The sequence below is a fragment of the Dendrobates tinctorius genome, unplaced genomic scaffold (assembly GCF_039654945.1).
Source record: "Dendrobates tinctorius isolate UK_male_01 unplaced genomic scaffold, ASM3965494v1 ptg000045l, whole genome shotgun sequence".
NCBI lineage: Eukaryota > Metazoa > Chordata > Amphibia > Anura > Dendrobatidae > Dendrobates > Dendrobates tinctorius.
Genome location: NW_027361713.1, coordinates 1128145 through 1152844, shown reverse-complemented (window position 1 = coordinate 1152844; position 24700 = coordinate 1128145). Strand labels below are relative to the sequence as shown.

Here is a 24700-nt window from a genome sequence, read left to right as displayed (position 1 = left end):
TCTGACCGTTCTTATGTGACAGTCTATTTGCTTCTTTCCAAAAAATTTTCCCCTTGCAGGTCATGGCAGCTAAATGAGTCTTCATTGGATAACCCCTCAGTTAGATCTCTTATCAGCTAGGCCATTCAAACATACTTTCAACTTAATATTGAGGGAACCTCACGCTCAGTGCTATGGGAAGCACAAAAGTCTGATAAGAGGGCAGTTCATCTTTGTAGCGTACCACTTAAATAGAGCTAAAAATCAGTAAATAGACGACTTGCATCGAGACACAATATTAGAGTCCCAACATAAAAAAAAAAAAAAAAAAATCTTTATTGCCACAGACACTACTAGAACTTACAGCCAAAAGGCAAAAACTGAAGGACCTCCTTAGCGAAAAATCTGTTAAGTTTTTTGTGTCTTGGAGGAACCGTATGTTTGTCTATGGTGATAAAGCTACTGAACCATGTCACAAATTAAGAGACAGGCAAGCACCTTTATACATGCCATTAAAATCAAAACTGGCTCCAGGACTCAGAGCTACCCCCAAATAGAAGCACAATTTCTTCACAATTACAAAACCCTTTATCATTTACACCTCAACGAAACAGAGCAAGAGAAAACCCAAAAGTCAAGAAATTAAAACCTTCTTACAAAATTTAAACCTTCCAAAATTAACTGATGCACAGCAACAAAAACTTGCCAGACCACTTACTCTTAAGGAGCTCCAGTCAAATTGCCCAAAGGGGAAGGCCCCTGGGCCAGACAGCCTCACAGCATACTATTACAAATCGTTCAATGAATCTTTACTCCCCCAACTCCTTAATATGTGTAACTCTCTTCAAAGGGGTGAAGAGGCTCCACGACAATTTCTGGAAGCCAGAATCTCACTGATCTATAAAGAAGGGAAAGATCTGGAGCACGGTGGTAGCTATAGACCAATTTCACTGCTAAATACAGACCTAAAATTGTATGCGAGAATGATGGCAAACAGAGTTGCGGTTGTGCTGCCTCCAATCTCTTTAAAGCAATCTGGGTTTGTGAAAGGGAGAGATGGAAAGGATAATACTTATAAGATCTAGCACCTTATCCAATATGCAAAATTACGAAACACCCCGCTAGCGTTAATGAGTATAGATGCTGAAAAAGCATTCGACAGGGTGGACTGGTTGTTCTTACAATAAACGTATATAAAATTTGGCTTACCTCCTTAATTAATAACTGCAATTATGGGAATGTACACGGTGCCCATGACAAGAATCAGACTCAATGGCTCCCTCACGGACTCATTTCAAATCTTCAATGGGACGCGGCAGAGATGTCCCACTGTCCCCACTGCTCTTTGTAATGTCATTGGAGCCTCTCTTACAGGATACCCAGCAAAGCACAGAGGTGGAAGGCATGCATATCCAGGACAGCCATTATAAAACAACGGCTTTCGCTGACGACCTACTACTAATATTATCTAAACCCTTACAGGGAATTACTGCTGTGATGGAGATCCTGGATAACTAGAGGAAGCTCACTAACTTTAAAATAAATGCAACTAAGTGAAGTGCTGAGCCTGGGGCTGCCCAATCACCTTGTAGGCAAACTCAAATCTAACTTTCATTTTGCCTGGCAAACTAATAGTCTAATGTCCTTCGGCATCAAATTAAGAGCATAGGACAGAGATCTCTTTGAACTCAATCTCAAGCCTCTTAAATTCGACGATCACATGCCTAGGTGCATGGAACGATACATTTTTATCATAGATGGGAAGAAAAAAAAAAAAAAAAACCATCTTAAAAATTTCTAATTCTGCCAAAATTTACTTACATTTTTAATATGCTTCCTATTCAAATACCCATGTCAGTTTTAGCTAAAGTACATTCCTTATTCTTTAAATATATGGCAAAAATGTAAACCTTGTATAAATACTAAATCACTTACACTGCAAAAAGATATGGGTGGGATGGGGGCGCCAGACGTTGCTAAATACTATCAGGCTGCACATCTGACCAGAACAGTGGATTGGATTAGGGGCTCAAGGGACAAACAATGGCTTAAAATAGAAGAATGTCACTGCTCCCCCTACAATCCATATTACTGGGGCACTCCAGTGACCCAACCCCAGCTGAATGTAAAAATATCCACACACTGAACACAATTAAAATATGGAATAATTCACGTGGTTCTCTAGCCTCCCCTCTCTCACCATTAACCAAAATCACCGATCTCGTGGGAACCCTACCTCATCAAGCTGCGAACCTTCTGACTGAGCAGCTGTTTGAGGATGGGGCCCTTCTTCTACAAGAGTTACGTACATTACCAGGGTTATCAGGCCTTAATTACAACATGGAAAAGTTAACCATCTACTTAGTCAGTGAAACTACCTGATCGATCTCAGACCCTTAACTCCTTATGAAGTCTTATGTGCCACAACAAAAGCACCTGCCAGAGTTGTCTCTACGATCTATCAAATCTCTACTTAAGATTGATGTACCTCTAAAATGGGAATACCTAGCGCACTGGGAGAAGGACATGGGTACCTCCTTTTCTGAATTACAAATTAAGCATATTTATAGGAACTTCCACAGCCCTTCAGTGTGTACGAATTCAGGAAAACTTGTTCAAAATTACTACTAGATGGTATATTACGCCTAACCAAATTCGCAGATGGCATCATACTACAGACAAACGGTTAGAGATGTGCAGAGAACGATGGCAGCTAAATCCACAATTGGTGGTTTTGTTTGGTGCTTCAACCCTTTTGGAACGAGGTATCCACAACCATACGCAAGGCACTGGGCAAACTAGTCATCTTGAAACCAGAAATCTTATTAAATCTTCCACGCTGGCAGAATGATAAAGATGCGACTAAACTGTCTCACTTCATCCTGGCAGCTGGGAAATCATTGATCCCTGGCGACTGGAATTCCTCAGCTATGCCCACCACACAGCAACTTTACTCAAAAATTGAACAAATTTATCACGTAGAAGAACTAGCAGCAAGAGTAAATCATACTTCTGTTAAATTGAAAATTTGGAGATATTGGTCCCAATTAAGGACACAAGCATCCTTTCATTCAGTGATTACATCGTAATTCTTTGTTAGACATTTCCCAAGGTGCTATCCCCATTCCTAATTCCCTCCTCCACCCACCACATGTCCCCCTGCTCTTTTATTCCCATCTTATGTTTCCTCTACATTGTCTCTGGTTGATTCTCTAACAAAAATCGTAAAGCTGTCAATAATTCTTGATCGCAGTGATTGAAAAATTTGACACAAAATAACTTCTGCTATCCTTGGCGTATATTTGGACTATTGATTTTGGTGCTGATTTGATTGTGTTTACCATTTTCAAATTTCTCAATAAAAAGAAAATTGAAAGAAAGCATACACTACTCACAGTGTTTAAAGCTTTATTATACTCCTAATTCCATAATAAGCCAACAATATCCATACCTGTACGGTGATGAGTCACGTCCCATTGCGCAAATCCATCTCAGGGGTTAATCAGTTTACAGCTGGAGTGCTGCTAACGCGACCGCTCCGACTGTAAACTACTGGGGAATGAATGGAAGCAGCACGCAGAGGCTCTGTGACGTCACCACTCATCACAGAGCCTGCACGTAGCTTCCATTCATTCCCCAATAGTTTACAGTCAGAGCGGTCACACTAGAAGTGCTCCGGCTGTAAACTGACACCTCTCCATTACTAAGCCGGGCTTAATGTCACCCTACAATAGCAAGGTGACATTAACCCTTTATTAACCCCATTTGCCACCGCTACAAGGCAAGTGGGAAGAACCCGAAAAAGCTCCAGAATAGGCACATCTAGTAGATGCGCATTTTCTGGGCAGCTGCTTTTAGGCTGTGGGCCCCCCCCCCACCCCCCAAGATCAATGGCCCCTTACCATCCTGAGAATAGGAGCCCCCAGCTGTGAGTTTTACCGGGATGGTTCACAAACAGAGGGGGTGACCCCACGTCAGGTCTGTTGCCGGCAGAGCAGCAGAGAATGACAGCCACGTTCAGCAACAGCCGCCAGGAAACAGCGCTCACTGTAGCGCTCACGCAGGACTGAACGGTTCTCAGTGTGCAGCACGTTTCGCAGACCATGCGCTCCCACAAACACTGACATGTCAGCATATTTTGCACACGGTCCGCGAAATCACGCTGACATATGCATAGACCCATTCATTTGAATGGGTCTAAGGGTGTCAGTGGCTCCGATACGTGAGGAGACTGTCACTACACGTACCAGAGCCACTGGCGTGTGAAACCGGCCTTGCAAGCAGTCAAAGATGGGTGGGAGAGAGACTGCTCACATACGCCAAGCCTAGAGGCATGGCAGATAAAAGGAGGCCAAGAGACCTCCAATGTGTTAAAGGACACTGACCTAAGGACAAATCAGCAATGCTATATGGACCATTTACTTTGTTTTTCCACTCTGTGCTGGAAAAATGATAATTACTTACCGGTAATTTGGTTTTCCAGAGCCATGACAGCACCGCACATGAGAAGGTATCCGCCCCAAGGAAACCTGTAGCAGAGACATAAGGGGGCAGCACCTCTCCCCTCAGTTTGTTTCAGAGTATGCAAGGTAACCGCCTTATTAGTTTACATACATGTTATTTAACAGCGTTACTAATATTCACCTTTTCCCCTTTATATACATATATTTACACATCCAGATATAATTTTAAATCCTCTGGTGCACCACACAACCATCACCAAGATAGGGCGGGAACAATGCGGTGCTGTCATGGCTCTGGAAAATCAAATTACCGGTAAGTAATTATCATTTTTTCCCTTCCCCATGACAGCACCGCAGACATGAGAGGAAAGATAGAATAGACTCCTAGGGTGGGACAACAGCAGACAACACTTTCCTCCCAAAGGCCAGATTTGAGGGCCCTAGGTCTAGTCTATAGTGTCGGAAGAAAGTGGATGGTGAGGACCACACTGCTGCTTTACAGATCTACTCAACTGAAGCATTTGCCCTTTCAGCCCAGGACGTGGCTATGGCTCTCGTAGAGTGAGCAGTTACACCCAGTGGGGGAGTCAGATCCGAAGAAGAGTAAGCTAGTGCAATACCCATACGAAGCCATCGTGCAGTCGTTGACTTTGAAGCTTTACCCCTATTTGTCACCTGAAAGGAGACAAAAAGGGCTGAAGACTGTCGCCATGATTTTGAGGCTTCTATATATTGAAGCAGGCAACATCTGACATCTAAACAATGGAAGGTTCTCTCTCCCTGGGATTTGGGTTTCGGACAAAACGAGGGCAAAATTATCTCCTGCTCCCTGTGGAATTTACCTTCGGTCGGAAGGCTGGATCAGTTTTTATGATCACTCTATCATCCAAAAAGGTGGTATATGGTGGATTTACAGATATCGCCTGCAGCTCACAGACACGACGAGCTGAGGTTAGGGCCACCAGGAGTAGTTTTTAGCGTTAGCGCCTTTGAGATGGAAGCAATAGGTTCAAATAGAGTGCCCTTAATACTAAATTTAGATCCCAGGGAGCTACCTTAGATGTTAATTTTGTGGGCCTGGATGTCAAGGAGGCCCGAATGAATCTATAGATCCATGGGTGATCTGCCAGTTTTTGATCAAACCATGCACCCAGGGCCGATACCTGCACTTTTAAGGTGCTTGTGGACACACCTTTTTCCAGTCCTTCCTGGAGGAACTCTAGTATCTCTTTTATTGGTATTTTCTGGGCTGTTCTCGTCAATTGTCGGCCCGTGAACTGCAAGAATTTTTCCCAAATTTTCATGAAGTTACCTCTTTTCTGCTAGCGAGCAGGGTGGTTACTAACGGGACTGAGAACCCTTTTGCTAGAAGGAGTCCCCTCTCAAGTTCCATGCAGTGAGGTGCAGCCCGTGAACCCTGGGGTGTTCCACTGGGCCCTGGTATAGCAGATTCGGGGTATCTGGGAGGATCCATTGGTCCGAGACAAGACATGCGTCTGAGCCACCATGTGAACCATGCCGTTTCGGCCAGAAGGGCGCAATCAGGATTATGCGAGCTTTCTCCTGCCAGATCTTTTTTAAGACTACTGGAATCAATGCCAACGAGGGGAACGAATAAGCCAGGCGAAATTTCCACCGGTGTAGTAGCGAATCCACCTTCTGGCCGCTCTCTTGGATTTAGGGAGTAGAACCGGTCCACTTTCCGATTTTCCCTGGTGGCAAACAAGTCTACTTCTGGTGTGCCCCAGGCAGCGCAGATTTCTCCAAATATTTTTTGACTTGGGGACCATTCTCCCTGGTGTAGTACATGACGGCTTAAATAATCGGCCAGATAATGGTCTGCCCCCTTTAAATGTGTACCTGATAAGGATAGAATATTGTTTTCTGCCCAAGCGAATAATTCCCTGGCCTCTCCCATAAGGGTTGCCGACCTTGTACCCCCTTGTCTGTTTATGTATGCTATGACCGTGTTGTTGTCGGATAATATGGTGACATGTCTCCTTCGTACTTCTTGCTTTACTAGGGGAAGGGCTCGCCTTACAGCCGCCAGTTCTTTTAGATTTGAGGATGCATCCCTCATTCCGGGTTCCCACTGGCCCTGTAGGGTTCGTTTCCCTATGTGTGCCCCCCAACCACACGGACTTGCGTCCGTGGTCAATACCACCGAGTTCTGAGTAGTCCAGGCCACTGCTCTGTTTAAGTTTTCGGTGTTCAGCCACCATTTTAGGGACTCCTGCACTTGAGGGGAGAGGATAATCTCCCGATCTAAATTGGAAGAACTCTTCTCCTGCTCGGATAGGATCTGCCGCTGCAGTTCTCTCGTATGGGCTTGTGCCCACCGGACCGCTGGAATTGTTGCTGTTAACGTGCCCAGGAGCGACATTGCCTCTCTTACTGGTATTGCTCGACCAGACTGTATCCGTTGTATTTTTTTTTTTTTTTTGGATAGCCCCAATTTTCCTTCCTGGAAGAATGCACTGCTGTTTTAATGAGTCCAACTGAATTCCAAGGAATTCTTGTGACTGCACTGGAGTTAATTTGGATTTTTTTTTTTTTTCCAGATTGATCACCCAGCCTAACCTGGTTAATATCTCCAGGACCCTTGTTACTGCATCTTCGCAATTTTTCCTGTCGTTCGCTATAACCAGGAAATAGTCTAGATAAGGTACTAACAGGATATTTTCCCTTCTTATTAAAGGATGCTACTTCCCTGATTTTTGTAAATATACGCGGGGCTACTGATACCCCGAAGGGTAGGCACTGGTACTGTAGATGAGTGGGGATTTGAGCAATATCTACTACCAGTTCCAGATATTGTTGGTGTTCTCCCCATATTGGGACATGGTAATATGCATCGGTAAGATCTATTACTGCCATGTAGCAACCTGGGTCGAGCAGTTTTACTGCTGACCCCAAGGTCTTCATTTTGAATTTTTCTGTTCTGATATATTGGTTCAGGGCTTTGAGATTGAATATTGTTCTTAGTGACCCATCTGGTTTTGGTGTGAGGAACAGAGTACTGTAAAACCCTTTCCCTTTTTGATGACACGGTACTTTTATAAGTACCTCTTTTTGAATGAGGAGCTGGATCTCCTTTTTTAATGTAGCCTTATTCTTCTTGGCTACCCGGGTCACTTTTAGTCTTTGAGGAGGAAGGGTTAGAAAACTTAGTCGTAGGTCCTCGGCCAACAGGTCGGTTACCCACTTTGAGGTGGGCAAGCACCGATGGACAAAGAATCGAAGCCTTCCCCCAACCGCCCTGGCATCATTGCTTGGTATCGGGTCTTGGGGTGGTTCTACTAAAGAGGAAACCTCTCTCCTTTCTTCCCCCCCAGGGCCTACCCCGCGTGGTTCTATCGTCTGGCCGCCCTCGGCTCCCTCTATTCCCTGTTACACGAAAGGACGAGTGAGCCTCAGTCCACCGACGCCTAGGGAAGTGGGTTGGAAACCGTTTCTTCTTATCTGACGCTTTTTCTAAAATTTCGTCCAGTGCTTTTCCAAATAAGTATTGACCCTCACAGGGGACGGCACAGAGTTTAACCTTTGACTGGAAATCTGCCGACCAGTTTTTTTAACCAAAGTGCTCTGCGGCCTCAATTTGAAAGGGCGCATGCACGGGCGGCACCTCGAACGGAATCTACTGCGGCATCAGCCAGGAATTCCACTGCCTTCTGTAGGAAAGGTATTGCCTCCAGCAGTGTCTCCCTTGGGCGTTTATTCTTAATTTGGTCACTTAATTCATTTAACCACTTAACCATAGCACGTGCTGTACAAGTGGCAGCCACGCCTGGTTTAAACGACCAAGCTGATGCTTCCCAAGCAGCTTTTAGAAAAGCGTCTGCTTTCTTGTCGAGGGGATGTTTTAGGGCGCCCATGTCTTCAAATGGCAATGCAATTCCTCTGTATGTACTAGCAATGGCGGCATCTAGTCTGGGAGCTTTTTCCCCATTTATCGCATACCTCCTCAAACGGGTATTTACGTTTGAGCGCCTGCAGTATGGACTTTTCTTTTTTTGGGTTTTCCCCACTCTCTCGATTAAATTTAACAGGTTATCATGGAAGGGAAAAACCCTTCGTTTTTTCCCCTCAAGATTGCTAAACATAGCATCTTGAATTGATTTCGGCTCTTTTGGCGTCTCAAGTCCCATTGTGGACGTTACAAGCTTTAGCAATTTCCCAATGTCTTCCGATAGGAAATACGGACGACCCTTTTCCTCGTCCGAGGAGTCCAGGTCCGAGTCCGAGGCCTCCATCTCCCCTTGCTCTTCCTCAGACTCTATATCAGTAATTATCTCTGTGGGAGGCAGTGGGGGCAGGGGTGAGGCAGGTGTTCATCTTTCACAGATTTTACTTGCTCCCGGATCATCGCTTTAATGCTTTGGAGCAGGGATGGTGACTCTTCAGCCAGTGTCTTTTTAATGCACGAGCGACAGTCGCTTCACATACGTTTTAGCTAGGCCTTTCTACATTCAACGCACATTCTTTGTTCTTTTGTTTAGACGTGGCCTTTCCCTACAGAAAACATACACAGGGCCGTTGCTAATATATAGCGCTGCCTTACAAAGGCACTCACCTGGCCCCCCCCCCCCCCCCTCCTCCCTTCAGGATCCATCCGTCCTGCTGCTGGCCTGGCTCTATACAGTGGAGTTTGTGTGCAGCCTCTCTGGGACTAGTGGCGTCTGCCGCGTCTCCCTTCTTATGGAGGAGCGGTGCGCGCTTCTGGGACTGCTCCCGCCCGGAAGTGCCCAGTACACCGCTCCCCCGGCGTGCGACGTCACTTCCGGTGCGACCCCGGAAGTCGTCGCTACTCAATCGGCAACAGCGTCATGGTGGCCACGCCTCCCCGGCCCTGCCTCCCACTGGAGCGGCCGCCGGGGAGTCACAGGAGGAGGACATAGTTTGCAGCGCCCTCAAGCTGGGCTGACAGGCGCGTGCGACCGCGCCCCCTGCCGCTCTCTCCCCCCGGACCTCGGCCTCCCGACCGGATCATCTCAGAGGGGGATCCCTCCAAAGGTACCGCTCTGCCCCAGGCATCCGCCTGCAGGAAACCAAACTGAGGGGAGAGGTGCCGCCCCCTTCTTATGTCCCTGCTACAGGTTTCCTGTTTCCTGGGGGCGGATACCTTCTCTCATGTGCGGTGCTGTCATGGGGAAGGGAAAAAGGTCTGTTTGCTTTGCTTATGCTGAGCAGTTTATGAAGTTAATAAACCCTTGTGGCTGTTTTAAATAAGCCAATTCCTGTGTCTACCTCAACAGTTGAGTGAGTGAAACTCCTACAAGTGGTTTTGGTTAAAAGGGTTGTCAAGGTTTGAGTGCTTGTAGACTTCTGAATCCTCACAGTATGTGCATTGTGCACTGAGAGGATTCTCTGATGCCAGCAGTGGCAGGCCATGTAACCACAAGTTTGCGATTTGAATTCATGTTGTTGTAAGGGGGTGAAGAGGAAGAAGAGCCAGAAAGGGGTTACCTTTCCTGCTCCGTACCCGGAACCACCTTGCCAGACAGCAGCGTTGCCGGTGGGGGGGGGGGGGGAGAAGACATTTGGGCCTGGACCGACTGACAAGAGGAGAGGTGCTGGACAGGAAGCGAAAGCAGAGCATGCCAGACACAGCAGAGTGCACCAGACAGAGCAGGAGAGCAGGCTGCAGCACTGTGCTCCCAGAGAATGAGAACCCCTTGACCAGAGACAGAGACCGAAGGATGAGGTGTAGAGAGCATCATATGCGAGTGCGTGGACCAGGTAGCCTCCGTGACTGGATTTTGATGTATTTTCTTCAGATATTCTGCTTGTTACTTTTCTTGTATTTGGTATCCTGATTGTGCATCCTTGTGATTTTGTATGCTTTTAACATTGTATGCACACATTGATTGGCTGTTTCCTAGTTGTTGCTGTACTTTACTACCATCAAGAAATATCATTTATTTACTGATTGGGGGGCGTGCCCAGCATCCGATGAGGAAAGACACAGGATTGATAGCTCCTCAAAGGAAAACTAATTACTCACAAGTTTTATGTGACTTTTGCCTGATTTCTGTTCAGCTCCTGCCGGACTTGTGGCGTGGGAGGCTGGGGGAGCAGACCCCTGCTTTGTGTGAAAAGAGTGGAGGCAGAGGAGCCGGTGCTAGAGGTCTGACCTGCGGCTGCTCTACAGAGAGGCATCCATTACGAGCCTGGGAGTAGTGTGAGAGAAGGCAGGGACCCGGCAGGACAAAGCTGAGCTTACCCTGGAGTCGGTTGGAGGAGGGTGCAATGGAGAGAGCCTGCTCCCAGGGACCATCGCTTACTGCCTAGGGACGGTGGAATGGAGGTAAGAAGATATCCTCTCCGCTCCCCCACTCCGGTCACGCTTCACTGCATATATGGTTTAACTCCATACTCTCCCTGCTCAGCCCTGTGCTGGCAGACTGCTGGTTGGGAGCTGCTGTGGAATTGGGCACTAAGAGAGGAGAGCTGTGGTGGAACAGGGGAGGGAAAGCCGATATAGATTGACCTCCGCCATTACCCCCTAGTACAGAGGACTTTTCCCGCCATTTCGGAGAACAGTGGATATAGAAAAGTATATTTACCTGCCTCAACTGGAACTGAAAGATATGAATGCACACTTACCAGCATATTAAAGTTTGTTTTGCCTTTAAATCTCTTGACATCAATCTTCAACAATTGTCAGCCTTTATTTATATATCATTGGGACCTCAGGGTGAGTATTATATGAAGATTATACACAGAAATCTCTGCTTAGCCTGTCGATACAGAGACTTGAGATACCCTGATCTATTTTTCTTCATTAATCATATTCCCCTTTGGTTATGTTTTTGGAGCTGAGTGCACGACCCCAACGCATTTTCAAATATATAGACGCTCTACTTGAGAGGGGCTTGCTGATGGAGGACCGATTCTAATGGAGGGACTACTCCACCTCCCCATGCCTTTCTAAAATAACAGCAGCTGAAACAAAGTACAGACACTCATGGGCAAATCCAGACGGGCTATTGAGCTTAAAGCAGATTCAAATCAGGGGGCCACTCTAAAAGCGTTACCTAAACCCAACCCCCCAGGCCAGAAATACAAGATCATCTTTATCACAATATACATCTCGAGATAGTTCCACTTCCAGAGAGTTAATTATCTCACACAGCTCTCCTGTAACAATGTTTGATGAACAGAACGGAGATAATGCAGCCAATGAAGAAATGAGTCTTGCCGAATTAAGTTTATAAAAGCACTTTCCACTAAAAAAGACCTTGAAGAGTTCACGTGCAGATTAGAAAATGCTTAAACAAGAAAGCCACAATTTACAGAAGGATTTTACCACACGAATCGAGGATGTGGAGAAAACACAGGAAGATATTTCCCAAGAAATACAGGCACATAGGGATATCATAATTGACCACACTCATGATGGAGGAACTCTCATCGGATCTGGAGGACTTGGAAAACCACAATAGACGTAATATACGTATCCACGGTCTACCAGAGTCTATTGGCCCTGCAGAGTTGGATCGCACAGCTCAGAGGATCTTCCTGGACATACTTGATGACAAAGATGGTGGACCTATTGAGTTTGACAGGATCCACAGGTCACTCAGACCTAAATCTACCTCAGATACACGTCCTAGAGACGTAATCTGTAGAGTTCACCATTACAAAATCAAGCAGGCCATAATGACAGCTTCCAGGAAAAAGGGTTCCATCAGATACGAAGATCAATAAATCCTAATTTTGTCAGACCTGTCAAGGCGCACACTGCAACTGCGGAGAGCCTTGGAGTCGTTAGCAGAACTCAAGGAAAGAGACATTCCATATAGATGGGGCTATCCCTTTCAATTAACGGCCTTCAAAGGAGGCAAAACAGCTTCTTTTCGACGGATTGGTGACCTGACAAATTTTCTGGGTGCCTTTGAACTCCCCATGATAGATCTCCCAGAGTGGCCTGTGGGCCCAACACTTCCAGGGGCACCACCCAGATGGCTAAAGGTTCAGCAGTCCAAAAAGAGAAGCAGCAGAGGAGATTCCTCTAACCCGACTTGAGGACTTCTCCCGGTATTGTCATGTCCTGGGTTGTGACAAGCCTGAATACAATTGGAGGGTTCCCCAAATAGAAACACCATCTGGATAAGAATATAATATATAAATATATATATATATATATATATATATATATATATATATATATATATACACACACACACACACACACACACACTTACACACAGTGTTTTGTTTTGATTTGTCATATCTGTTTGAATGTTATTGATATACAGTATGTAGATGTTCAGCGATAACTGAATGTTTTTTCTAGATTTGTTAGGCTGGGGAGGGAGTCTCAGGTCTTTTCTGGGCTTCCTCTCTCCTGGTGGGGTATCTGGGTAGTGTTCTACCAGAACCAGCATCAGTGAAGCATAAAAATTGGAGTGTTTACTCCAATGTGACTCTACAGGTATTCCTTACTTTTCCCTCTTTTCTTATCCCGTGCTCTCTTCACTCTAAATCCTTCACTTCTTACCTCTTGTTCCCTTTCCAACCCCTTACTTTACCCAAACTCTCTATAGGTGTCATGATGGCCCCTGCCTCGAGCGAATATCTAATAATTGGAGACGTACGATTCCCATCAGATTATGGATAAAATTACCGTATATACTCGAGTACAAGTCGAGTTTTTCAGCCCCCTTTTGGGGCTGAAAAAGACCCCCCCTCGATTTATATTCGGGTCACGGTGCCAACTTACCTGGTCCCCGATGTTAGTCTGCGGTCCCCTGCAGCGTCCTGGTGGCGGCGGGTGATGATAGGGCCGCGGCGGCGTTCAAAATCTCTGCGCGCCGCTCTCTCCCGTCCTCCAGCAGTGACGTGCAGGGGGCGCGATGACGTGGAAAGCACGCGCCCTCTGCCTGAGTCACTGAAGAGCCGGCGACGCTCAGGAGCAGCTGTCATCAACGTAGATGAGTATATAGTGGGTTTTTTTTTGTTTTTTTTTTTTAAATTCCAGCAGGGGCAGCGGCAGCAACATGATAGGATTGCTGGTAATCCTATCACTTTGGGGGCAGCATTACGGTATTTGGGCCACCATTCACTGTGCAGCATTTATGGGGGCATATGTTGTGCAGCGTTATTTGGGCCACCATTCACTGCGCAGCATTTTGGGGGCATACTGTATGTTGTGCAGCATTATTTGGGCCAGCATTCACTGTGCAGCATTTTGGTGGCATACTGTATGTTGTGCTGCATTATTTGGGCCAGCATTCACTGTGCAGCATTTTGGGGGCATACTGTATGTTGTGCAGCATTAAATTTACCAGTATCTTTGGCAATTCCCACCCTAGACTTATACTCGAGTCAATAAGTTTTCTGAGGTTTTTGAGGCAAATTGTGGGGGGGGGGGGGGGGGGTCGACTTATACTCGAGTATATACAGTAAGTTTTGCTCCTTTAATGTTAAGGGGCTGAACATACCCGAGAAAAGGAGACAGGTCCGGACCACGAATAGGCAAAAAGGTCTCGGTTTTAATGCTCCAGTAGCCCCACTTTAAAACTGGTGCTATACCACAATGCGTCTCAAAACATTACCCCAAATGGTACCATAGTTCAACCCATATTCTAAGTCCAAAGGAATCTCAATAGCCTTTCATAAAACTTTCTTGCCTGAGGTTCTAGACACTGTAATAGACCCAGAAGGCAGATCTATCTTCTTGTTAATATCATGCGCAACTCGCAAACTGGTTATAGCTAACGTATATTTCCCTAACCCATGAACCCCACGGTGGACGTTTCCTCAGGTAGGACATCATACCCCTTATCCTATGTTAATCAAATTAAAAGACATATGTGCAGCATGAGATTGGTGGACATTTGGAGGGTCCTCCACCCTGACGCTAGAGACTATAGTTTCTTCTCACAAACTCACAACATTTACAGTAGAATAGATTTTTTTATATCACACAACTTGCTAGATCTGCCGGTGGAGGCGGATGTGGGGGGGGGGGGGGGGGGGGGGGGGGGGTCGATACTATGGTCAGATCATGCCCCAATATTTTTTTCCATCATATTACACTCAAATGCAAAAGTCGGGGTTCTCATGGCACCTGAATGAGAATTTACTTCAGGACGCCTTGTGCAAATCAGAAGTGGAACGATCAATATCCAATTTTATAATTGATCATGGTGAAGATCCCACATCCCCTCCTATCAAGTGGGAAGCTTTAAAAAGTGTTGTGGGGGGGGTATTTATCTCACATGGTGCTCGACTGAAAAAAAGAGAAAATCGCGGAGCCATCCAGTCTATCAGATCAAATTTACAAACTAGAAAACAAACAAACGTGATCTAGACCCCGCTACATTTGCACATCTCTCCACCGCCAGACAAAAAATGTTGGCTTTACTGGACCAGAAATCACGATGCTTTAGGGAACGGCTCAGGAACCGTTTCTATCAACTTAGAAATAAAAGCGGCAAGTTACTGGCCAGAGCTATACACCCGCGTGGCTTAAACACTTATATACCCTTTATCATAACAAGGGGGGGAAAGAAGGTGCACAGTACCGGGGATATTCTTGTGGGCTTCAGTGACTATTATAAAACTTTATATAATATAGCTGGTCACTATAGGGATCTACCAGTACAGTCACTTCACAATAAAATTAACATGTACTTACAACAAAATAGTATCCCTCCCATATCAGAGGACAAACTGACAGACTTAGAAAAAGATTTCACATTGGAGGAGGTGTCTGAAACAATTAAAGAACGAAAACAGGGAAAGAGTCCTGGCCAGGATGGGTATACAGCTGGTTTTTATAAGTCATTCTCCGACTTGTTGAGCCCAATGCTCCTCGCAATGTGTAATTCTATTGCCTCGGGAGGATCCTTTCCTTCCCAGGCTTTGACCGCTCACATCACGGTCTTACCTAAGCCAGGCAAAGACCCTTCTTACTGTTACAATTACCGGCCAATATCCTTAATAAATCTAGATATTAAAATTTACGCAAAAATTATTGCAAAAAGATTGGGACCCCTTCTACCAAAAACACAAATCAAGATCAGGTGGGCTTTGTTCCAGGGCGGGAGGCGAGAGACAATACCATCCGGACTATATCATTGATATATAGGGCGGAGAGGGAGGGGGACCCCATGTGTATCCTGTCGATTGATGCTGAGAAAGCCTTCGACAGGGTACACTGGGATTTCATGTTTCAAGCTCTACAAGGAATTGGCTTGAAAGGAGTAATGCTCCAGAGGATCTCAGCTTTGTATACATGTCCTAGTGCACGAGTCAAGGTGAACGGTGCTCTGTCAGATGCATTCTCCATTAGGAACGGTACGAAGCAGGGATGTCCACTCTCCCCCCTTCTATATATTAACAATGGAGTACCTTGCCACCGCAATACGAAATATCCCCTCAAAGGAGTTAAATTGAGATCAGAAGAACACAAATTGGCACTTTTCGCAGATGATGTTCTCTTGTATGTCACCTCCCCCACATTATTTCAGAGCTATCTCAAGAGGAGAGGGGCAGGGTGCTTCTATTTACGTTTAGAACGTCGTTACACTCGGTATCACAGGAGAGGAGCTATAAGATTTTAACAAGGTGGTACCGTGTCCCTCTATGGTGCATTCTATGTTTCCAGTGATTCCGGACACATGTTGGAGATGCTTACAGGATAAAGGAACATATGTTCACTTATGGTGGGACTGCCCACCTATAAAGATGTTCTGGTTGTCGATTTTTGATCTGTACAACAGGCTATCAATATGTCAAATTCAACCTACAGTGGAACTTGCAATTTTATGTTTATGTGATGTCGATTTCCGGGTTTAAGAAGAATCCCCTCAGGCACTTTCGCACGGCTACTCGGAATCTGATCCCCCAGTTTTGGAAGCAAGAGAAATACCCTTCTCGCTCTGAATTTGTTGCAGAACTCAATGATATTTATAGAATGGAGTATTTGCTGATTCAAACCACAGGGAACCCTGACAGACTATATAACACTTGGGCCTCCTGGCTAGCATTCAGGGAAACCCCGGAATTAGATATCTGGCTATCGGGACATTGATTCATATATCGGATAGCGTCAGAAATATTCTTTACACTTTAGATCTTGTTCACTTGGTCTGACCTGTTTGTCTTTGGCTTAAAATGGTTTTGACCAACTTATTATCTCCTACGTATGGGACGGAGGACACAAAAGTGCTTGGGGGTGGGGGGGGGGTCTGGATTACTTGACCCTCTACTTATAACTTTCTCCTTACCTCTACTTCCCCCCCCCCCCTTTTTTTCTCTCCCCCTCGCTTTCCTTTTTCTTTTCTTCCCTCTGACTTTAATTTTTTTTTTTTTCTTCCTGTTAACTTAATGTTAGTCATCAAACCTCTATTTTAATTTTCATGAGAATACACAACACAGAGGTTTTGTGCATGGCAATTTTCTGGACTGAATGGTATTAATAGTTGTTATGCCAATTAGAAGATAATATTGGTGTTAAGTACGCAACAATGGAATTAATATGCAATTTGTTTTTCATTCAAGAACCAGACATGATATTGTTGAAAGCAATGTTTTATTTTAATATTGTTAATTCAATAAACATGATTTACACAAAAATTATTTACTGATTGGACGTTATGGTCAGCTACGACATCAGGCTATTGCGCCTGTATGTTGTGGAGGCCCCAGCCCTGCAGTGGGAATACATCATAACACTGCTGGGCAGGATCTGAGGCCTCCACAACACGCAAACGCAATAGCCTGATGTCAATTCTTGGGCAGTGCGCACTGCACATGCCCGAGAACTCTTGTCACAGCGCAGGCGCCAGCATTCAAGTCAGGAGGATGCAGCGATACTCAGGGGCATCATGATGGAAAGATGGTGGGCGGCTCCGAGACGCCAGACAGGCATGACGAACGGCAGCTGATACAGGGGGACACAACATACCTATGGGACACAATACAGGTATGAGGACCTAGTTATAAAAGTCGATATTTCAGCGTTACTAGGGGTCAGAAAAAAACACCTTCACAGAATGCAGCCTTAGTGATGTTGAAGGTGGCTCTAACTGAAAAATGCCTGGGGGGAAGGGGGGGGGGGGGTGGGTGACAGGTTCCCTTTAAATATATTGGCACCTCACCATTGTGAGCATTCCTTTATTGTGTTTCTTTTAAGTGTAAAAAGATGGACACCATAGGATGGTCCAAAATGACCCCCCCCCCCCCCCCCCCCCCCCCCCATCATAGGGAATGTTCAATATTTTGTGAATCATGAATTTCAGAGATTTACACAGAAACACCAGTGTGACCGCTCAGCACAGGATATATGTGAGCCAAGCCTAAGTGTAATCTTTGGGTAGCAGAATGAACAAGTCAACAGCAGTTCAAGAATTGGTTTTATTTATATATTTTTCTTATGTCATTCACCTTGCGGTATAATTGGTAAAGCAGCTTTATTCTTCTGGTCACTATGATCACAACGATACCAGATTAATATCTTGTTAGGATGTAACAATTTTTTTTCTATTATTCTGGCAACAGTCATGAGGGTTTGTTTTTGTGGAATGAGTTAGTGTTTTTAGTCATACCTTTTTTTATTAACAACACTGATATCTTTCCATTTTGACTTTTGGAAGCAAAATCATCAAAAAGACAATATAGGAACTTTTTATGCCATTCACACTGTGGTAAAAGTCACAGCATCTTTAATCTTCGAATTTGTACTATTACAGCTTTACCACAGTTATACATTTTCCATATTTTGTCGTTTTTACACAATAAAGACAGGTTTATAGAAAAAAGGGTCTTTACATTACTATATTCTAATAGCTATAGCCTTTTTATTTTTCATCTGACTGAGCTAAATGAGGGCTTGTGTTATGAATGAGTCACCGTAGGAGGCAAAAACAGAAATACTAGCTAAGTCCAGAAAACCAGAGAAGTTGGCAGCGATAGGTTCAGGGGTCTGCAATCCTATCAACAACAACTAGCAGTAGCCGTGGGGGGTTCCTACGGTGCCCTAGACCCCTCGATCACAGCCGGAGAACTACATAACCTAAAGACAGAAAGGGAAATCTAAACTGCCCCAGAGCAGACCCCAAAGCAATAGGCAGCCCCCAACATATAATGACGGTGAAGCAAGATGAAAAAACACTCACACAGATAGAAAGATAGGCTGAGCAAATGATGGGGCCCAAGCTATCTAAATAGGACAGGATAGAAAAGCTGCTGTCTGCAATCCGCCAAAACAAGAGCCAACAGCTGCTAGGGAAAAAAGCCCTGAAGAAGCTAGGCTTCAAAAGACTATCAGTACTCAGGTATTTTCTGAAGACAGAGCAAAAAGGAATTCAGCTCACCCCAGCAGGGAATGGCAGAAATCAAGGAAAACAATGCAAAACAAAACCAAAACACAAATGCAAAAAGTAGAACAGAAAACTTAGCTTTTGAGGAGCAGGAATCAGACTGGTCTCCTAGAATCCCTCAGTGAGATCACCAGCAAGGCAGAAGGGCGTCGGCTGCCTTATATCCAGTCAGTAATTCCCGTCACCCAGTCATCACCATCCTACCCAGGTGCTTGGTAATCAGCCTCACTACCTTCCTTCACCAGAAGAGGGAGTTCATCAGACCTCAATGGTCAAGGGGAAAATGAACTCACAACAGGATTTATTTTTTCTGAGGCAAGGATACATTTTCAGCTATCCCATTCATCTTGATTTATGCTACTTTTTACTCAGCTGTATGATTTCAAAATAATGCTTGCTTTTTTTCTTCACTGAAGGGGTTAATGTGAGTTTATGGATCAGGTCACTTCTGACATAATAGGAAAGGTGTACTTTTCAAGTTAATTTTGTTTTTACATAAATGTGCATTTAGTGGCATATTTGTTTTTTTTTGTTTTTTTTTTTTTTTATAAAAAATCAAAAGTGTATTACTTAGCATGAGACTTCAACTAAGGCCAGGGTCACACTTGTGAGAAACTCGTGTGGCGCCACCAGGAGTACGGTCGCCACAGTGGCATTACCTCCCTCCTAGGGAGCGTGATGTCATGCTTGGAAGCAATGAAAAGGTCTCTCTTATCAGGTAATTCCAGCACAGTTCCTACTCCAGGCCAGCAGAGGGAGCTCTGAACCCAACTGCTGAGGAGCTGCTCTCTATGGTCAGAAAGAAGTTAGTTAGTGCAGAGAGAGGGAAGAGTGTAGATGTGTGGAGATGAGCTGGGGATTGAGCAGGAGTCAAGCTCACCCCTAAGCTGAAGCGCACTGACCAGACCCCGGCATCCAAGGCTGTGTGGATACTAAAGGTCCCACAGCAGAAACCAGAGGAACAAGAGGAACAAGAGGCTGTAAATGCTCTGTTCCCACCTAAGACCCGAAGACACAGCAGCAACGTGTGTGAGCCAGAAACAGAAGGCTACACTTGCCTGCCATGCGAGTGGAGTTCTAAGAGAGCAAGCAAGAAGAACTTGAGTGTAATTCATAACTACAAGTTACAGAGTAGCATTAGAAAGGAGACTACACAACCCATCTGCATAGAGAGAGTCCCAAGTTGTTTCCAGGCTGACCAACTCCTGTCCCATCTGTGATCTGAATCCTGGACTATACCTTCAGTTAAGAAACTATACTGTCGCGTTCTTAGAATCCTTCCTGCAACCCCTTCAGCACTGCTACATCCTCTACCTTACCATCTACTACTACTGGCCTATGACTACAGCTCTGCCTGTGGAAAGTTTTACTAACTCTGCTTCATCATACCATCTGTCCCAGAGGCTCTGCACTGCAGCGCTGGTCACCTCCCTTCTGACCAGAAACCACAGGTGGCATCACGAATTACCTACCTATAAACTTTATTCAGCTTCATTCCACCTATTTTACATGGAAACTCAGGGCCATGGACCGGGTCGCTGCCACCGTGACACATCCATTTAAGACACCGGCACGGTACCGAGGAATCCCACAGCCCTCGGTGTGATCCACTCACACGAGTCTCGTGTCTCGATACCTGGCACTCGGCTGCATCGAAATACATGCAGCCGCACTCCATCCCGAGTGCTGTTGGCAGTCCCGGGTATTGAGACACAAGACTGAGTTTCTCGCAAGTGTGATCCCAGCCTTAATTGTCTGATCACTAGAATAATGCACTTCAATTCACATGTACTGCAACGCATTAATTTTTGCAGTGTGACACTGACCTTTTAGACCTGTGGTAGGGAATCTTTTCTGCCAAGGGCAGGGGCCATACAAATTGCACTCTAACTTTGCCCACAAAGTACGTCCTGATGCTGGCACTGATGTTAAGATGTAATCTTTCAATACACGTGCCTCAGCATTCAATAGTGAATACTGTGCGCATTCTCAAAGAGCAAGAAAAAAAAAAAAAAATAGTGTGCCGGCGTCGTCAAGATTCAGCCGTCAGCCCAAGCACTGCAGTCCCCAAAAATCTGCCCGAGACCAGGTAAAATATTATTGAGGGCTGTAAATGACCCTCAGGCATTAGGTTTCCCACCCGTTTTAGACCATGCTCCTGACATGGTCTAATAGGTCACCATAGCTAGCAGACCCAGATGTCATTGTTTGACCTGTGGTTGCCAAGATTACCATCAGCAACCTGCGGTCACATTGTGGGTGTGCCAAGCAGAAGGGTCTTAAGCTGCTAAATTCATCAATCGCTATTGAACTCCACATTTAGAGGGTTAAACAGCCAGGGATTGTGGGGGGCATAATTTATGCCAAGCCACCGGCAGTAATCATGCGTGTCCAGGTTGTGTGCCTGCACGATCGCCATGACTTATATGTACGTCAATTTGAGGGAACCCCTTCCTGAGCATGATGTACAATTAAGTCAGATCATAAAGGGGTTACAACTGTTGACAGTTAGGTTACTTTCACACTTACTTTTTTGTGCGCAGTGCAAACGTGCATAAAAACACATCATGCGTTTTCTTGTTTTTTGCGCATGCTTTACCTAAAAACGCATGAGTTTTTAAACGCTGAAGTGCGCATGACCATGTGTTTTTGGGTGAATTCCGTGCGCGTGGTTTTTTTTTTGTTTTTTGTTTTTTTTTTTTTAGACAGGTCGGACGCACAAAAAAAGCAACAGGTTGCATTTTGTGCGCACAATACAAAAAACGCATGCGCATACAAACGCATGACCCTTGTTAAATATAGGGAAAAAAACGCATGCGGATGTTTGCACAAAAACACAGCGGAAAAAAACGCAAGTGTGAAACCAGCATCATTCTGATCTTCATGCTGGACACTTACATAGAAGTTTTCATCTAGATCTCAGAAACATATGGTTCTGAGGGAATCTGTTACAGATCCCTACATGATAATAAGGCAGGCAAATTTTTGGACTCTGTCTAGCACCTGTTCAGAAGTGTGTCTTTTCAGTGGCGCAAAAAACAAGTCGACAAAACTTCAGTGCACGTTTTATGAGATGGACGTTGTTGGATCAAATGCCAGAGAGAATCCAAAGTGACACCATTTCCCAATTAAGGATTATTCCTTCTAAGGTTGTGGGTGAATCAGATTTTTGGAGATATAAGAGTGCGAAGCAGAATGAACAAATCAACAGCAGGTGAAGAATTGCATTTACTTTATGCCACTAATTGTAGGATACAAAGACTGCTTTATTCTTTAGTTTGGCATGATTTTCACACCAAACTTTTTCCTTTGTTAAAGCATTTTTTGTTATCACCATAATTTCAGAGGTGTAACTTGACTTTTCTGCGGACAGTAGTGATGGCATTGTTTATTAGGTGGGATGAAGCACAGTTTTTGTAGGAATATTTTGGGAAACAATGTTAAGGGAAGAAAAAAAAAAAATATATTTTTTTAAATCAATTTGCCCTGTAACCGGGAACATTAGCACCATTAGGGCCCGATTGCCATTACTGCATACACAGCGCTTGTTCAGCACTGTACGGCGATATAGAAGGTAAAAACTTTAACCCGTTTCCAACATGAGGCGTAACAGTACGCCAATGTCGGACTCCCTCACAGAGACCACATCTTTCCCGGGTCACGTCAGCCAAGTTGAACAGGTGACATGTGCCAGGAATAGCTGTGGGTGGAATCACGATCCACCTGCAGGTATTAACCAGTTAAATGCTGCAGTCAAACACCATCAGTCCAGAAATCCGCCCACCGGTGACCCCCGTCACGTGATTGCAGTTGACTAGCATGACAACCAGAGGTCTCCTGGAGACCTCTACGGTTGTCAGCGCTGGGTGGCTGCGAGAGCCACCCAATGGTCATAACTCATAGCAAGTGAGTAGTTCCACTACATAGAGGTGACCTGATCATCACTCGCATGCAGCAGAGCCAATCGGGTTGGAGACTATCGAAGCATGCCAAAAGTTAGAAAAAAAAAATTTTATATAAACTTTTACATACAAAAGTTCATATCAAGCCCCTTTCAAACCATTCAAAAAAAGAAAAAAAAAAGCGAAGCATTTGGCATCACTGCATTCAGAATAACCCGATTAAAAAAATAAAATAAAGATTAACCCGATAGCTAGACTGCGTAGGGAGAAAAAAAAAAGGCAAAATGCCAGAATTACATTTTCTGTTTGCCGCAACATTGCTTTAAGATGCATTAATGGGTGATCAAAGGATCGTATCTGCACAAACGTGTCATCATTAAAAAGGTCAACTCTGCGAGCAAAAAATAAGCCCACAGCCAACCCGAGATCATGGAAATTGGAGGCGCTACAGATATTTTAAAATGACGCAATTTTTTAACAAAGTTTGGAAGTTTTGTTCACCACTTAGATAAGAACCTAGACATGTTTGGTGTCTATGGACTCGTAATGACCTGCACAATCATAATGGCAGGTCAGTTTTAGCATTTATTTAACCTAGTAAAAAAGCCAAACAAAAAAAAGTGTGGGATTGCACTTTTTTAGTTTCCCCACACTGAGTTTTTTTCCTGTTTTCTAGTACATGACATGGCAAAACCAATGGTGTTGTTCAAAAGTACAACTCATCCCGCAAAAAAAAAACAAGCCTCACATGGCCATATTGACAGAAAAATAAGAAAAGTTAGGGCTCTGGGAAGGGGAGCAAAAAAATGAAAACGCAAAGCTGAAGATACCTCCAGTCATAAAAGGGTTAATAAGCCATGAGGGCCTTCTCCAGGGGGTGCTCACCTGGGTCTGACAGGCGGCTGCCTGCAGCTGTGATCGCTTGCAGCGGTTCTACTATGCGGCTGCATCACAGACCATGGACTGCCCGGACATTTGTTATCTATGGCTATAGGTGGACAGACATAGTTAAACAAATAGTTTTTTTTCCTGAATTTCAGCACATAAAAAAAGTAAGTGGAATTAATCAAAAATAAAAAACTATTCCATCAAAATAAAGTTATCAGCCATACTGGCAAAGAAAAAATGAAAACTATGGCTCTTGGCAAAGACCAGATAAAAGCCAGGCCTGACAGCACAGCAGTGAGGACACGTGCAGAGAAAGCCAAGAGCAACACCCGTGCAGCTGAGAGGACCAATGGCCGCACAGCTCGGGAAATGGCGCACTAGCCGAGGTACAGAACAGCCTGTTCCCATGGAGGCCCGCCAGTTCTCCCACCACGCACCTGCATGGCGCCCGGGCCGCCGCTCCTCTGCCGCTTGCTGAGGCCATTTCCTTCTGCTGGTAAGAAGCTTCTCGCCAGGCGCGCTCTCAGCCTTTCCTTCACACCGTGCTGACTCCTCCCTGACGGTGCCGCTTTCCGCCCGAGACCCAGGACACTACACCGTGATTGGGCGGTTTGTACTGCGCGCTACACCTTTAGGGGGCGGGGCTTGTGGATGACGTCAGTACCACAGGTGGAGCACTAAATCAATGACTGGAGAATGAATGGAGACTCAAGAAGGCTTGTTGTAAAAGGCCAGAATGTGTGAGCACCGAGTCACTTACCAGGCTGCCCACAGGTTATATCAGGAAGGCTTACTGTAGTGGCCATCATATGTCTAGAAAGTGTGGCCAACAAGTCACAGACCACAGGTTATAGTAGGACGGATTACTGTAGAGGTCATATGGCCAGAACGTGTGAGCACCAAGTGACTGACCAGGCTGCCCACAGGTTATATCAGGAAGGCTTACTGTAGTGGCCATCATATGTCTAGAAAGTGTGGCCAACAAGTCACAGACCACAGGTTATAGTAGGACGGATTACTGTAGAGGTCATATGGCCAGAACGTGTGAGCACCAAGTGACTGACCAGGCTGCCCACAGGTTATATCAGGAAGGCTTACTGTAGTGGCCATCATATGTCTAGAAAGTGTGGCCAAC

At 45.1% G+C, this 24700-nt stretch overlaps 1 protein-coding gene across 2 annotated transcripts in view; it reads right to left on the bottom strand.

Moving 5' to 3' along the window:
* The window catches only part of LOC141089275 (uncharacterized), a 157122-nt gene extending 132957 nt beyond the window's left edge, over positions 1-24165 (bottom strand). The window contains exon 1 of one of the 2 annotated variants that reach the window (XM_073575577.1): positions 24003-24165. In XM_073575577.1, the coding sequence (XP_073431678.1) occupies positions 24003-24049 (47 nt within the window). In that variant the 5' untranslated portion in view covers positions 24050-24165. The remainder of the gene's footprint in view (positions 1-24002) is intronic. The other variant, XM_073575576.1, reaches the window with a different exon arrangement.
* Positions 24166-24700: the final 535 nt, after the last annotated feature.